A 16,223-nucleotide genomic window follows, 5' to 3' on the forward strand; every position below is an offset into this window, starting at 1 on the left:
GTTTAGAAGACTTGCCCTTTCCAGACCAGCAGCTCCCGATAATCACGGCAGAAACATCTCTTCAACCATATCCCCAGCTAGAAACGTAGGATCTTCTTCCTGGAGGAAACAAACACACAACCGCCATACTTTGCTTTTTCAGCCAGAACTGGATAGCACAACCCAGCCTTACATCCTTTTACGAAGAAGAAAAACTCGCAGACATTGTACCAACAAGAAGTGTCTCGGACAATAGAAACCAAACCAGACGATCATAACAAAGAAATGCTTGTTGAATGGAGAGTATCACAACAAGTTACTACTCCACTTAGCTATTTATTTATTTATATGTAAATAAATATAAATATATGTGTATGTATTATCTATAAGTATTTTAGATACTAAAAATATGATTAAAAGTAGATTCGTACATAAATAAAGATAAAAGATGGTCCCCTTCAAAATGCTATCAATCCCTTCCCACCCCTCTCCCATTCCAGTGATCACCCACATCTCAGGCAACCTCCGAATTCCGCCCAACAACTCACACTGCCGTAAGTAGAAACCAAGGACAGGTGATAATGCAACCCCAGACCCCTTTCATACCCAACAAGTCATTGAAAGGGCACCTTCACCCCACCCTTAAGATCTGCGACAATGCTTGAACCACCATCACTCCATCATCCCTACACCCACGATCACAGTTCCCTCCCCTCCCTCCTTTCAATAGAAACCATCCCGCCCTAGCTTACCACACACGGTCTAGAACTAAACATATACAGAAGACGATTCCATCAAGTAGGGAAGGAGCACCGTTCCTCAAAAGAAATGGGATCAAAAAACAGAAACTGAAGTTTCTTCCTTCATTTGGTTGTGGAAAGAAAGTAGTAGCAAAAACATCGAAAGGAATCACCATGGCCATGGTAGAGAATTTTTAACCAAAAAACCCACATGTAATGGAAATCCCCCACAACAATTTTACAAATTATTTACTTTTTTTTTTTTTGTTAAGATAGCTTTAAATGTGAAACACCCTCGATTTCGTCATCAAGAATATTCAGGTTTAATAGGGAAATATCCAAATTAAGAATAGGGAGACATCCTTTTCTCTAAACTGTTTGCCTGTGTAGAGAAATTTATTGTTGTAGAATTGGGATGACTGTATCTGTATCCCACACTATATATGAAATCTACGTTTCTGCGTCCCAATCCCGAGCAAACATGTAGGATCAGGTCACTCCGTGTAGTGGTGCTGATGTCCACATCCATCTTGCTGCCCTGAGCTTCTCTTTTAATTTCTTTTCCCTTTCCCCCTTTTTGCATCACGACGCAATTAGCTGCCCTTTTCAGAGAATGCGCCTCACTTCATTTGCAAGATCCATTACATGTTTATCTTTACATCCAAGTTGAAGAAGAGTCTTTTTCTAGTTGGCTAAGGTAGTCTCTGTTTGGGCCTGAGTGGCCTTCAGCATGAATAATTTGTTTGGCAATCTCTTCAAGAGAAGCAGGCCCCAAATAGTTCTTATTAAGCTTCTTGTCTGGAGATGCTATGTGCACCATTACCCCAGGAATGGCTAGAGTTGTAGCCGTAGGATCAATGAAGAAATCAAAATAAGCTTTCGTGTCATACTGCTTGTCCCTCACTTCTATAACGCATTTTCTTTATCTTCTTTCTTGGATATCTTGTACGCAGCTCCCCAAAAGACTTCCCCATTAGCAGGCTCCAGTGTGACGGTCCTGCCTGGATACTCAGGCGCCCCTATGTGGTCAGTACTCCCTTGGTAGAAGAGACGGCGATAATCTTTGATGAAGCCAACAAGACTATCATCATAGTTAAACCCGGCTTTCCAAATAAGAGAGCCGTACCCAAATACCCACATCGCCATTTTCTTCTTTTCATTAGTATTATTATTATACTCTCCTTCGAGAGCTCCCACGACAGCGGGGAAAGTGAGATACAAATTATTTACTTGTAATTATTTTACAATATTATTACCTAATTAGACTATAATATCTAGTTAGAATAAAACTGTAATACTATTAATTAGAACTACATTTTGAATAGGATTAGTCTTATATATATACATGTATTTGCATTCTCTATAACGTATACAATTTCATAATATAAGATTAGAGCTTCATATTCCAAAGAGAGAGAAATCTAAAGATCACCAGGTCATTTAGTATTGTATTTCAAACATCAGCAATGTCAGGCAGTCAATTGTTCATCTCAGATTCAATTTGCAGCAGCAGCAGCATATCAGCAATGGCAGGCAGTCTGTTGTTCATCTCGGATTCAATTGTCATCACTGCTGCTTCAAATTCAATTGTCATCACTAGATTGGGTCTTTGGATTTTTTATCAAGGATTTATTTTGTATTTTGTATTTTTTGGCGTGACTTATTACTATTAATTGAAATTTCTTGTCAGCATATGCATTTGCTCTTGAGTTTTTTTACCGTTTTATCCTTAAAATCGTTTAGGTTGTCCTTATTACGGGCAATAGTTTGATTTCTATAATTTTAGCTGCACTGTTATTTCAGTTGCTTTGTGCCATGTCACCACATCATTCAATTGATTTCAAGACTCAAGTTGGCAACTATTTACCTAATTAGATTACAATAGCTAGTAACTACAATATTTTTAATTAGTTAGAATTAGACTAAGAATAAAATTCTTTCATTCATCTATATAATTATATATAATTTAGATTTTTTTGTAATATATATAATTTTATAATAAAATATTTCTCTTCTTGTAACATATCTTATTATGCGAAGATAATCTATCATGTAATTGTAATAATAATTCTTTTGTCATTACAAATATTGAGATCATTCAAAGAGAAAAGGAAAAAAACACCATATAGAAGTTCTTTTTCCATACGAGGCCTGAGCCAACCCAAAGTCCGACAACATGAGGAATCCAAGCACTTTTTCCTTGGGGCCGAAATGGCGGTGGGCACTTACTTATTTTTAAGTGTTTACATCCGAATTTGATTATAATTTAATTACTTATATTTCAATTTGATAAAAAAATAGAGTAATTAATAAATTTAATAAACATTATATTAATTATAAATAATACATAAAACTAAAATATAACATTAAAATTATTATTTATAATGGTGTTCCGGTATAGATATGTTATAACTATTACATGAACTTGTGATATGAAATAAATGTACTAGTCAAATTCTTCTCAAACTCGATTATGATTATAAAATATTTAAACTCTATTTAAGCAAGTCGCATAATACAAAATCTTATCCATTATCATTTAAGGTGTCGTGTTCCTAACAAAACAAAACCTTTGAATACCGGATATAGGCTGAGTTAGGCTTTGGAAAGTGTCCCAACTCAAATATGTGAAGGCCAAATTTTGGATATGCAAGCCCATTTTATATATAAAGAAATGGGATCAACAAACAGAGACTGAAGTTTCTTCATTCATTTGGTTATGGAAAGAAAGCAGTAGCAAAACCATTGAAAGGAATCACCTTGGCCATGGCAGAGAATTTTTAACCAAACGTCCACATGTAATGAAATCCCCCCAAAACAAATCCTTTCAATCTGATTCTCTGCGAGTCTTTTAACGTTACAGCATTACATATCCACACTAGCTGCCATTTTCAGGCTCATTCCTGTTTTATGAATGGAGGGCCATTTTCCACTAGCTGTAGCTGACTCTATCGCCAAATCCGGAATGTAGAACACCCATTTATGGTCCTGGATTCTTTGATTTATGGCGTTGATTGGTCTGTACCCAAAGCAAAGCAAAATATAGAAGAAAGGCTTACAACAGAGTGAAGCTGCAAATACAAGCCGCACAGAAAGAGTCCTCATTCCAGCACACAAAGCGAACTAAAAGCTTCTTTCAAGAGTCTTTGTCCGCCTCAGGACCCTCACTTAATTGTTGCCCATAGAGGCGATGGCGTCTCTCTCGCCCAAAGATTACCCAGAAGATCAAAGAAAGCATAACTGCAGTTGAGACCATTACCAGCCCGATATAGATCCATCTACTATATTGCCGAAGACCAGGGCAGTGTTCGACATAAATGCCCGTAAACGTTTCCCGCACAAATGTGCAGTCTTGTAGCTGAACAAGGAAAGGAGCATAATTGTACAATGCAGAGCCCACATTTACTGCAGCCGTCATCTGGGCATAAAAGGCCGGAGTTAACCGTCCTGTTGTGGTGCATATTCCGGTTGCAGAAACCTGACAGACATAATTCCTCCATACCTGCAGCAAAAGAACACAAGTTTATATGCCTAATTCTAGCTTTTACCGATTCGCAGAAAGATTCAGTCAAGTTTCCTCTTAAAATAATTATTCAAATTATTTGCTTGAAATTATTATACAACATTATTACCCAATTTCACTACAATATCTAGTTAGACTAATACTACAATACTATTAAGTTAGTTAAAAATAAATTATGAATACAATTAATCCTTTATATATATACACGTTCTTTAGAACATATATAATTTTATAATACAAGATTAGAGCTTCATATTTGAAAGAGAGAGAAATCTAAAGATCACAAGGTCATTTAGTATTGTATTTCAAATATCAGCAATGTTAGGCAGTCTATTCATCATCTCAGATTCAATTGTCATCACTAGATCGGCTCTTTGGTTTTCTTATCAAGGATTTTTATTGTGTTTTGTATTTTTTGGCTTGTCCAGTTACCATTGATTGATTTTCCGATCTAATATGACCTTGGATATTGGTTAAATAGTGTAGCAGTAATCTTTCCAGCTATTCCTTCTATGCTTGCATTGATTAAACGTGGGTCGTGACCAGGCAACTATGCAGCACCGGAGGACGAATTTGCCAAGCTAGATAGAATGTAACGTCATCATTTGTGTCATGTTTCGTCACATCACATCATCCTTTGTGCAGTTAATTCAAGACTCAAGTTGGCACCTAATTACCTAGTTAGATTATAATAGCTAGTTATACTATCATACGTTTAATTAGTTAGAGTTAAATTATGACTAGGATTAGTGTTGGTGTTATATATATATATATCTCATACACCTATGTAACTACATATAATTTAGATTTCTTTGTAATATATATAATTTTATAATAAAATATTTCTCTTCTTGTAACATACCTTATGATACGAAGATAATTTATGCTCTAATGGTAATCTTGTTTGTCATAACATAAATGAGATCATGCAAAAAGAAGGAAAAAAAACCATATAGAAATTATGGCTACCTACTTTGTGAATGTTAATAATGTACTCAAAGTTGCCAGGTTCAGTAAATTTACCTCTGTTGCGTTATCTGCATTTACTTCACCAGCCGTGCAGATTCGATCTGTAAGGTCAGGAAAGAAAGGATTGCAGAGTATGGGGACCAAAGGACCAGATTGATTGAAGTACATGGTTGGAAAGTTTGGTGAAAAGTTGATGTTCGACACATTGGTGATGACCTGGTTAATCACTTCGACAAGCTGAGAAGTAACTTCCTTGCTTTTCAACAATGTTTCTTGAGTTGTCGCATTGTCCACACAAGGCAGTATATCATCTAAAGCTGTATGAGCAGTGGGATTTTGAACCCAATCATGCATTGCTACACAAGTATCTGCAGCCACACTAGCACATACAACAAACAATAGATCAGTTAGGTTTTCAGATTAGAAGCAGGAAGGTGTAGAAATTGTAGGTTCATAAGCTTGTGAGCTATGTCAAAACTTACTTATGGAGAAGAAGGAATGTACCACAAAGAATAAATGTTCCAGTTACAAGCATCCATCCCAGTATCACCAGGCTGCAATAGATATAATTTTAAACCATTCCATTATGAGAAAACCTGGTTCGAATCGAAATAAAATCAGAGAAAATACTGTGTAATGAAATTATATGTTTCCCTCATCATTAACTTACATGTAAACAAGAAGCTGCATCCCAAAAACTGAGAATACTGAAAGTAAATTACATTGCATAAACAAATTAACTCGCAAACTTTCTAAATTCTGAAAAAGAATCCACAACTGCTCAGTAAAGAAACCAGAGGGACTTACAGAATCCAAGAAATGTCAAGAGAAGCATAATAGCAGCCACTACAATAAGAGCCACTCTCCTGCAAGAGCATTAACATACAGCTTTAATGAACAAAGCTTTTTCTGGTAGCACGAAAACATATCCGTCAAAATTAAGAATCCTTCACTCACACAGAATCTAGGAGGTCTCGAATGTCATCTGAATTATCCACTGTTTTGTCAGCTAGAGTGCTTGCAGAAGAATTAATTTTTGCTCCTATCTCATCAATATCAGTTTGGACATTAGAAGGTAGAAAGACTTTATCCACCCCAATCTGCTTAGCTGATGCAAGAGCGTCTGACACATCCCTTAGTTTCCTAACGGTCATATCTGCCTGATTTACAACATATTGCAATGTCTTTGTGGTACTATTGTGAAACCTTCCTTGACCAACATATAGGACAATGCAGCCAAGTCTGAAACCACAGAATCAAATTGTTCAGATTTAGGAACACCGTGAAGCATTACCAAGCATGAAGTTGACACAAGAGAAAGATGCATTTACATTGCAGCAACAGCGAATAATATGAGGAAGATGAGAGAGATTGCATAAGCAATGCGAGAGTATCCATATGGCGGCCTTTTACAGCAGAAATAGCAGAGAAAGATGAGCAATAAGCAGAGCCCGAAGCCAACAAACCAGATTGCAGCAATTGCAAACAGCGGAACTGCAGTAAATGCCACAGACTGCATTTAAAAGAAAATGGAAAGGATTAGTTAGGACATAAATCTTAAACCGATACTGATATGCTAAAACATAATGAATTACATATAATCCAACTTCTAGGACATGAAAATGGAGAGAAAAAAAGGGTATCATGAGCTAAATCCGAGCACAAAGAATATTGTACAAGAAAGGGAGGGTCCATCTATCGCCTGCTTCCATGGAGGAAACAAGAAAAATATGGTATGCCTAAGCATGGGATCTTACAGGGATCAATCAACTTGCTTACATTATTAACTTCACATCATCCAGCATCAAGAACCTGCCTTGTTCCCCCAAAGCAGGAACCATGTCTCAATCCTGATTTGCTTAATACTTACTAACAATGGAAAATACATAAAAAAAAATGCAACTCCAAAAGGCAATTGCTGCAGTAATGGCATCCTATTCCTGACACCAGCTCAGCATTTGTGCAAAACATCAATGTAGGTAACTGGAGTACTGCTACGATGGTTATTTGGTTAGAAAGAAAGAACTAGTTTCTTAATCCTATGCTGTAGAATCTCTTGTTTTTCTCCAGATACAGTATTCTAAAATTGAAAAGAAAAAAAGAAGGGTATGATGGCGGACATAAACCAGAATGTCTGACAGGCAATTATACCCGACTTGTCTAAATCACAAATTCTAGAGGACCTAAAAGTAAAACTACCCAAGTGCCAACATTGAAAATTTGGACCAGGGCCAAGGGTCGAACTGTAATCATATGCTGGCAAGTGGAAAATAACTGGACATGAGTACATGGCCATGATCATGTCCCAAAAAGAGAGAAAGTAGAAAAAAATAAAAAACAGTTCATCCTTGGCTCTTGGGTCTGACAAACTTACAGCCCAGTAATGGCGCTCCCTGATGTTCCATCCTCCTGTGTATCTCTTGAACTCGTTAAGAGGATCTTTCCTGTAAGTCCTCTCAGCAGCCAAAACAAGTGATGAACTCACCTCCACCACAGGCATAGGTTCGCCAACCGGCCCTTCCACCACTGACCTCCTCGTAATCTCCCATGAAAACTCCACTGCATACTTTGCGTCACTCCCATTTACTTTCCCTGAAAATGAAAGTCGAAATAAGTAAGAAAGTAAACTAACACTCACATCTTTCTCTTTTATACCCCATTGCTTGAGAAATGTAACGTTTATGTATGTCACTGATACCCCGTGGCTTTGTATTCTTTGCTTGGTAAAATTCTGGTAGTAACCAGACAGGAACGAAGGTGAAGAAAAGACAGGGAACCTGACAAAGAAGCGAACATGAGAAATACCTGAAGCCGGTAGTACGAGGGGTGTAGGAGACTGAGAGACAGAAACTCCATCAGAGAATGTTGAGAAGGTTGAAAGGAAAAGAAATGTGATCACGAGAGAAAATGGCAGCCAACTCCAAGCTAACATCATCATCATTAGTACTCGAAAACAAAGAGAAGTAAATGAGAGAGAGAGAGGGACGAGACAGTAGACAGTGAAGTGTATTAACTGTTGCTTGAGGGGAGCAAGAAAGGAAAAGCATTGGATACTTCAAAAATAACAATGGCGGACATTTACAGATTTACCACTCGGTACTGTAATCCTCCATTGTATTGGAAAAGATTTCGAGACAGAAATACCCTTTGTGGATTTCGAAGTCTGATGTCCGAATGGTAGATCACTGCTATAAAACGACACCTTTCCCAGTTGAAAACTTAAAACTGCCAATCTGCCATGAAGGAAAAAAAGACTCTGCTTTTATTTATCGGAAAAAGTTTCGAAATGAAAGGCATTTTCATTAATTAATATATTTTTAAATTTATTTATTTATATTTTTAATATATATATACACACAATTAAACTAGATATTTAGATTTTATAAATGAAACATTATTGAAATCTTAAGTAAAATTTTTAAAATGCAAATATTATTAATAGTTAAAACCAATTTAAATAAATTAATTTTGATTATTCTAAATAAATTCGATTAAATATTCACCCTAAATAATACGAAGATTTCTCGACGCCCAGTGCTTTTGAATGCCAACGAATGCAAAAAATTGTTTTCAAACATATGTCGATTCAATGTCATGTGTATGTGAAAAAGCTGAGGCTAATAGCCCAGAAAGTCAACGAAGGAAGAAAAATCAGTGAAGCGGTCCCAGTAAACGCGTTAGCTTAGAAGAGCTCGCTGCCCAAGGGACTAGCTTTAGGCCGCGGCTTTATTTTTGACCCCAACCAAAAAGCCATCCAAAATGCACCGCAAAATCTCCGGCTCTTCCGCTTTTTATGACTGCTCCTCCTGTTCCCGCCTCTTCAATAATATAATAATCATCTTTTAAATTGACCCACTGTCATAAATGTAATTAAAAACAAAATTAATTTGAGGCAATTCATGGGAAGTTACAAGAGTTTTTCTTTAGTTAGATAATCATAAAAATTACCTCTAATCACTAGTAACTTAATTTGTAAGATTTATATATCAAATTGTTTATGATTTTTTTTTACTTATTTGTGATAAATTTCATTTTAAAAAAATGTCATGTGGTTTGTTTTCTATAAATAATAGTATTCAGAAATTTAAGCTTTTAATTATAAACATAAAGAAATATCTTTTTTTATGAGTAAAAGTATTAACATTATGATTAATATTTGTATAATTTTGGTCACTCTAAGATGAGTGAGTAATTAATCCCTCATTTGAGATTACTTTCATGAGCGTGTCATAATACTGAGTGTGACACATTACTTGAAATATATGTTGGGTACAATCATATATATTTATAGGGCTTTTGTGTTGTAGTTTTCGAAATAAGTAATTAAAACTATTTTAAATCAACTTTTTACAATCCTCACACTATATTTGTAAATCCAATTAATATTGAAAAGAAAAACAACAGGGATAATATCTTAATTTATCATTTTACTTAAGATAATAAATTAAATTTATTGTTTATCTTTTGAACATATATATGATGATTTTTAAATTTAATTAAAAAAATACGAAATTTTCTCATGAAATATTTTTTATTGTAACTTTGTTTAATTTCAAACTAAATTAAAAAAAATTACAATAATAAAATTGTACATATCAAAAAATATTGATAAACTAAAATGATAAATTTCAATTATATTATATTCCGAATTAATAAGAGTCTTGGACAAAACCCATTAATCCATAGGTGGGTCGATCCAAAAGAATCGGACACCTAATGTTTTTGGTTGTGCAAAGGTAAGGGCCCAAGGCCCAGAGCAAAATGTTTGCTTGCACAGTATCTTGTATACGATTTCTTAATACAAAATTAATGTTTGATTTGCAGAGCATGAAAAGTCATTTTTGTAATTAAGAGAACAGGGTTTTTCCTTATAATGCTCATTCCTAACGAGTTTCGCTCCTTCTCTCTGCTTGGATTAGGGTTTATCTTGTTGCCTGCTTGGCTTTTTGAGTCACCCAAAAACCCAATGGCCGAGCAGGTTATCAATATTACCGTTTCTCTCTTGAAGATATTATACATTATTTTCTATACATATCGTTTATGAATGCAATTTCTTTTAAATTTCTGGGTTGCAGACAGAGAAAGCTTTCTTGAAGCAGCCCAAGGTTTTCCTTTGGTATGTAATCGCTCTCCCATTTTCTCTGTTGGTTTTTACTACAAATTAACTTTTTGTTTATTGTAAGCAAAATGAATTTGCAATTGGTGTGACGTTTATTAATGTTTTTGTTTAGCTCGAAGAAGTCGGGGAAGGGGAAGAGGCCAGGGAAGGGAGGGAATCGTTTCTGGAAGAGCATTGGGTTGGGTTTAAAGACACCCAGAGAGGCAATCGAAGGTTTATTCTCTGTTACTTTTTTTGATGTTTTTAGCTTAGAATATTGTCAATGTATGAATTTTGGTAACTTGTTTTGAGGTATGCTTTCCCACAGTGTAGCATTAAGATAGAATAAACTTTGCAAAAAGTTATAGTACTGCTTTAGCTTTTGCTTTCCACTTGGTATTACTATGTTTCTATTATTTGTTGCAGCTGGGGATTTCCACCATTTCCATGTTTAGTGTAAAACTGAAGTGTTTTTGTCAATATTATAATAATTCTTTGGCTTTTGTATAGAATGCGATATATGGTCAACTAAAATTATACACTGAAGTTATAAACACTAAACTAAAATAGGTTAATCCAATCTACTCTGATCTTTTACATATGCCCTGGTTTGAGAGCCTTGCTTCTCTCATTCATTGTATGTAAATGCTCTACATTCAAATCATGTTAGTGGGTGAAGTGAGTTTAGCTGAAATGATGCTCTTCTGCCACGATAATTTGCTTTCATGGTGCAATCCCGTGATCATGTGTGTTCTTAATCATTAATATTGACTATGATTTTGATCTCTTATTTCAGTAATAATCCTTGGTGTTCTGTAATTTTAGGCAGAGCATTCTATCTGTCCAAAATCTTATAGCTGTGTTGGAAAGGAGATAATTGATTTCTTTTGCTATGCTATGCTTAGGTACTTAAATTGATAAAAAGTGCCTGTTCACCGGCACTGTTTCTATAAGGGGACGTATCCTAGCTGGTACTTGCCACGGTGCAAAGATGATGAGAACCATCATTGTTGGACGCAACTATCTTCATTATGTTAAGAAATATCAGAGGCAAGACCTTCAAACAAATTTTAAATCTGGTTTATCATTGTTCCTTTTGGTGAATAATAATGTAACGTTTCATGTCATTACATCTAGATATGAGAAGAGACACTCAAACATCCCAGGACATATATCCCCATGGTTTCGAGTTAAGGAGGGAGATCATGTTATCATCGGCCAGTGCAGGTTCTATTCTGCACCTCAAATTTATCCAGTTTCATGAAAACACTCAGACTCTTATTCATGTGCATAAATTTCTTTTTTTCCACAGGCCCTTGTCAAAGGCAGTGAGATTCAATGTGTTGAAAGTGATAACCAGCTGATTCTTCTGGTGGTGGCAAGAGAGCCTTTACAGGGATATGAGTTGATTCTTAGATTCAATTAGTTGTTGGGAGAAATTTTCTATTTGTAGTATATTGTAACTTTGGGTGCATCAATTTCTATTTAAGTTGTGAAGTTGAAACAACAAGAATATGTCAATGATAATATGTTATGGCCGAAAGAAAGGAATTTGTTAATGATTCTTTCTAAACTATTTTGATCCTTATAGATTATTTTTCACCATTTTTATCCAAATTATTAAAAAAACTGACCTGTAGTGTTCATTGGCTCTATTATATTAAGTAAGTGATCATTTAAGGATAAATATGTGAAGTAGTTAAAATGGTTGATTAAGTAAATCTCAAACTTATATTATCTTATCCCTATCCTCACGATTTGTTACCATCTTTGTATCATTATATCTATCTTTTATCGATTTTTTTATTAGAAGAATTCAATTTTGATCAATACTTTTAATAAAGTCATGAAGTTATAAATTTTTTTAAAATATATTTGTTCGTCATAGATTTTTTTTCGGGTCAAACGTAACTAAATTTAATAAAATCACAAAATAATTAATGATTTTGAAAGTAAAAGAAATTAAGATGGAGTCCGTGTGGAGTTGTTGATCTGTTGGTTTTCGTCACCTCAAGTTTAAGTGTTACACAACACTCATGGAGCCCGTCAAACTTTATGCCATCAATCTATTATGAGAGGTGTACGTCGTGATCATTTTAGTTTGTTAAATATAATTTCAAGGCATTTATTAGGGTTTATTAATAGTATGGGAAAATATATTACTGTACAAGTAATTCAAATGAAAACATATAAATAAAATGTTTTGGTTATTAATGTATGTATCAAATGTTAATTCATATTTGATTATGGTTATTAATGTGTGTATCGTGTATTGTGTTGAAGTCTTTAGCAAACAATTAATTAAAGACTTTGGATGACATATTGGTTTAGTGTTAATAAATTTACTATTAAAAAAAATATATAGTATCGTGAATAATATCATTAATGTGTATCATGAATCTAATTTTTGAGGAATTTTTTTATGAATTTAACTTTTTAATATCTTGTTTGTATGACAGCTTTTCATAAATTTTTTTAAGGGCAATGCTTCAATTTTATCAAGGTATGTAATGAGAATTTCATCTCATAAGTTATTTTGATATAAGTATGCTGCTTTTTTTTCTTTTAAATAAATCACAATCTTATATACTCATTTTATCTCTATTTTTTTATTTTTAATTAAAATTTCACAAGATAAAAATTAAAATTTTAATATATTTTCTATTAATTTTTTTTATATTACAAATTTATAATATAAAGAATTAAGAATACTAACTGTTAAAATAGTAAAAATGATTTTATTTTGAGAAATACATGAAGTGTGGGGGTTAGGGTTTATAAAAAGTGTAGATAAGCACCAAAATCAAAAGTCAGTGTACTCTTCCATTATACTCTCAATTAACTCATAAAGCAAACAGCCACCATGTACAGAGTAGCAAGTGCATCGCAATATTTGGCGATCACCGGCGTCGGCATCGACGACATAAAGCTTGCCAAAAAGTCATGGATATTGCCAGGCCAGAGCTGCACCCGTTTCGATGTCACTCCCGTGAATTACACGTTCAAAGTCCAAGCCATGAGCGCCGAGAAACTCCCCTTTATTCTTCCCGCTGTTTTCACGATCGGCCCACGCGTGGACAATGAAGAAAGTCTCCTCAAATATGCCAAGCTTATGTCTCCCCATGACAAAAACTCCAACCATGTCAATGAACTCGTACAGGGTGTCATTGAAGGAGAAACTAGGGTCTTGGCTGCTTCGATGACTATGGAAGAGATATTCAAAGGAACCAAGGAGTTTAAGCAGGAGGTATTTGAGAAGGTTCAGTTCGAACTTAACCAGTTTGGGCTTTTGATATACAATGCTAACGTTAAACAACTTGTTGATGTGCCGGGGCACGAGTACTTTTCTTACTTGGGTCAAAAGACTCAAATGGAGGCTGCTAATCAAGCCAAAGTTGACGTGGCGGAGGCAAAAATGAAGGGAGAGATGGGGGCCAAGCTAAGGGAAGGGCAAACGGTTCAAAACGCTGCAAAAATTAATGCAGAGACTAAGATTGTATCGACGCAGAGGCAGGGTGAAGGGACAAAGGAGGAGATAAAGGTGAGGACTGAGGTGAAAGTTTATGAGAACCAAAGAGAGGCTGAGTTAGCGGAGGCAAATGCGATTTTGGCAAAGAAGAAAGCAGGGTGGGCTAAAGAGACTCAAGTGGCGGAGGTGGAGGCTTCCAAGGCCGTGGCATTGAGGGATGCTGAGTTGCAGAAGGAGGTGGAGAAGATGAATGCTGTGACGCAGACCGAGAAGCTCAAGGCCGAGCGTCTTAGTAAAGCCAGCGTTGAGTATGAGATAAAGGTAAATAATTATTTTTGTAATTTTCTATGTTGGTTTTGTTGTGGTTTCTGTTGTTTTCTTTTGGAATCTTTGTCGTTTCCTTCCTGTAGATTTCACTGCAACTATGATCATGTGCTGTCCTATGATTACTCAGATATGATGATTGCCTTTAACGTTTTACTGCTCTGCTGCGTTGCACCTGGGAGACTTTTGTTGGCCTCTTGGTTTGCTTTTAGGCACATGGAGCCATGCCTCAACTAGTACAGGACTTGAAATACCGCAACTCTAGACAATATTACAGTAGAACTTAAGTGATTTATGGCTTGGATCAAGAGAAAGATATGCTTCAATTTTAGGATGAACTTCAGTACTGTCCATGAAACAACATAATTGTCTTCCTTTTTCCCAGTTGTCCCTGGTGATTCTTGCCATTTTTATTGAAGGGTCTTCCCCTGACCATAGACTTGGTTATATCTCTAACTTTGAACTTTTATCGTGCACCATGATCTTTCCCCATTTTTTATAAAGGTGCGAGAAGCAAATTGGGAGCTCTACCAGAAGCAGAAAGAGGCGGAAGCTGTTCTGTATGAGAAGGAAAAACAGGCTGCAGCACAAAAGGCACTTGCAGATGCTGCCTTTTATTCTCGACAGAAAGTTGCTGATGGTGAATTGTATGCAAAGCAAAAAGAGGCAGAAGGACTTGTGGCACTTGGAAAAGCTCAAGGCCTGTACCTAAATACACTCTTAAATGCACTGGGAGGAAACTATGCAGCCCTCAGGGATTACATGATGATCAATGCTGGAACGTTTCAAGACATTGCCAAGATTAACGCAGAAGCTGTGCGTGGATTAAATCCCAAGATTAGCATTTGGACGAATGGCGGGGAGGCAACAGATGGGACTGGAGCTTCTCCTGCAGGTGGTAATGCCATGAAGGAGGTTGCTGGTGTTTACCGGATGTTGCCACCATTGTTTCAGACGGTTTATGACCAAACTGGGATGCTACCACCACCATTCATGGGCACGTTATCTGCCTCAAAACAACCTACAATGGATTAAGACATGATTTCAAATCATGCTGCTCTGCCTTTATCATGTTTTAGCAGTGTCTGAGGTTCAATAATCTTATCATAAACTAGCTGGAAACTGAACTGTTCTGTTTGATTTGTAACTCAAAACATTTTTGGTGCTTTGTTTATCAATGCAGAGGTTTGATTTCTGACATGTTGATGTCATTTTATCCCATGGATTCTGATTTTGTAAGTGATGGAAAGTAAACCAGTAACTTTCACTTTGCCCCCCATCGTTGCCTGCTATATTCTGCAGCTAATAGATGCTGTTTTCCATTTCCAGGATAAAGACAAATGCTAATTCCTCCAAAAAAGACAGCATATATACTAGTACTAGTTCTGTCTACATTTTGTTAGTGAATCTAGAATCAAGACCCAAACTTACTCCACCATGGATGATAATTCTAGATGATATATAATATAGTAAATTTAATATTCAAAATTATTGTTGATAATCAAATTCGGATAATGGATATCTTATAATCACTACTAGAATTTTACTTAAATCCACAAAATGAATAGTAATTTTATTAGTAAAAAAGATCCATGATCACTGCTAAACATAGTCTATGATGATATATAAGTATATAACATAGTTATGTGAGTGGCCTATTGTGGGCTTAATAGATGAACCACTATTGGGTTTGTTGTAATCATCGTGTTCCGAAGCTTTTATTAGCAATTTCAGTAGGCCCAGCCTTCGCTGTCAATGGACCCAAAATCAAGAAAGGAACAAATAAAAGAAGACAAAGGTCGCCATCCAGGAGCAGGACAAGGTTCTCCTCCCCAAACGTTGGATAAAGGGTTTCTTACTGTACTTGGCAAGTTGGGAATAAGGCTATACTATACCCCACCTCATCCAAACACAACTTTTTTTTTTCCCCGGTGGAACCCAACCCATCTTCCAACCACTCCCAACCCCACCCAATTCTTTTCCTCCCCCAGTCGCCCAAATTATTTGGGTCCCACACCAGCCTTTGGCGCGCATGCCCTGAATTGCTCTTTCACTCGCTCTTCTTTTTGCAATCAACAATCCCGAACCCAGCTGTAGTAGCGATAGACGGCCCACGATCTC

At 35.9% G+C, this 16,223-nt stretch overlaps 3 protein-coding genes and 2 pseudogenes across 5 annotated transcripts in view; 3 read left to right on the top strand and 2 right to left on the bottom strand.

Moving 5' to 3' along the window:
• Positions 1-1,301: 1,301 nt before the first annotated feature.
• LOC110411520 (gamma-glutamylcyclotransferase 2-3 pseudogene) lies at positions 1,302-1,882 on the bottom strand (annotated as a pseudogene).
• Positions 1,883-3,401: 1,519 nt separating this feature from the next.
• Positions 3,402-8,404, bottom strand: LOC110410938 (uncharacterized). Of its 2 annotated transcripts, none has more exons than XM_021420889.1 (9): positions 8,017-8,404; positions 7,586-7,803; positions 6,543-6,724; positions 6,169-6,453; positions 6,019-6,077; positions 5,882-5,909; positions 5,694-5,765; positions 5,266-5,590; positions 3,402-4,221 (listed from the first exon to the last, which is right to left on the bottom strand). In XM_021420889.1, the coding sequence occupies exons 1-9, from the start codon at positions 8,150-8,152 to the stop codon at positions 3,856-3,858; spliced, it is 1,671 nt and encodes a 556-aa protein (XP_021276564.1). In that variant the 5' UTR covers positions 8,153-8,404; the 3' UTR covers positions 3,402-3,855. The 2 variants fall into 2 exon arrangements, with proteins under 2 accessions (XP_021276564.1, XP_021276563.1); XM_021420888.1 differs by having other exon boundaries at positions 5,882-5,918; positions 8,017-8,402.
• Positions 8,405-10,112: 1,708 nt separating this feature from the next.
• Positions 10,113-11,882, top strand: LOC110410766 (small ribosomal subunit protein uS17-like; annotated as a pseudogene). The gene is made up of 5 exons (XR_016350855.1): positions 10,113-10,327; positions 10,443-10,543; positions 11,215-11,359; positions 11,447-11,536; positions 11,622-11,882. The product of XR_016350855.1 is annotated as a small ribosomal subunit protein uS17-like (transcript).
• Positions 11,883-13,172: 1,290 nt separating this feature from the next.
• Positions 13,173-15,137, top strand: LOC110411435 (flotillin-like protein 3). Its single transcript, XM_021421576.1, has 2 exons — positions 13,173-14,099; positions 14,607-15,137. The coding sequence occupies exons 1-2, from the start codon at positions 13,173-13,175 to the stop codon at positions 15,135-15,137; spliced, it is 1,458 nt and encodes a 485-aa protein (XP_021277251.1).
• A 720-nt stretch (positions 15,138-15,857) lies between these two features.
• LOC110410767 (uncharacterized) overlaps positions 15,858-16,223 on the top strand; it is a 6,471-nt gene continuing 6,105 nt past the window's right edge. The window contains exon 1 of the mRNA XM_021420629.2: positions 15,858-15,969. Coding sequence (XP_021276304.1) covers positions 15,858-15,969 — 112 coding nt within the window. The remainder of the gene's footprint in view (positions 15,970-16,223) is intronic.

Source organism: Theobroma umbraticum, unplaced genomic scaffold, assembly GCF_002168275.2.
Source record: "Theobroma umbraticum cultivar Fairchild unplaced genomic scaffold, ASM216827v3 scaffold_56.0, whole genome shotgun sequence".
NCBI classification, from domain to species: Eukaryota; Viridiplantae; Streptophyta; class Magnoliopsida; order Malvales; family Malvaceae; genus Theobroma; species Theobroma umbraticum.

What these genes read in the sequence shown, in the direction of transcription:
- LOC110410938 (XM_021420888.1), bottom strand. Translation starts at nt 8,152, where the DNA reads ATGATGATGATGTTAGCTTGGAGTTGGCTGCCATTTTCTCTCGTGATC. An exon ending in CGAGACCTCCTAGATTCTGT is followed by an intron (nt 6,078 to 6,168) that starts GTGAGTGAAGGA and finishes ATGCTCTTGCAG; the next exon opens with GAGAGTGGCTCTTATTGTAG. An exon ending in ATGCAGATAACGCAACAGAG is followed by an intron (nt 4,222 to 5,265) that starts GTAAATTTACTG and finishes CTTTTGCTGCAG; the next exon opens with GTATGGAGGAATTATGTCTG.
- LOC110411435 (XM_021421576.1), top strand. Translation starts at nt 13,173, where the DNA reads ATGTACAGAGTAGCAAGTGCATCGCAATATTTGGCGATCACCGGCGTC. An exon ending in GCGTTGAGTATGAGATAAAG is followed by an intron (nt 14,100 to 14,606) that starts GTAAATAATTAT and finishes TTTTTTATAAAG; the next exon opens with GTGCGAGAAGCAAATTGGGA.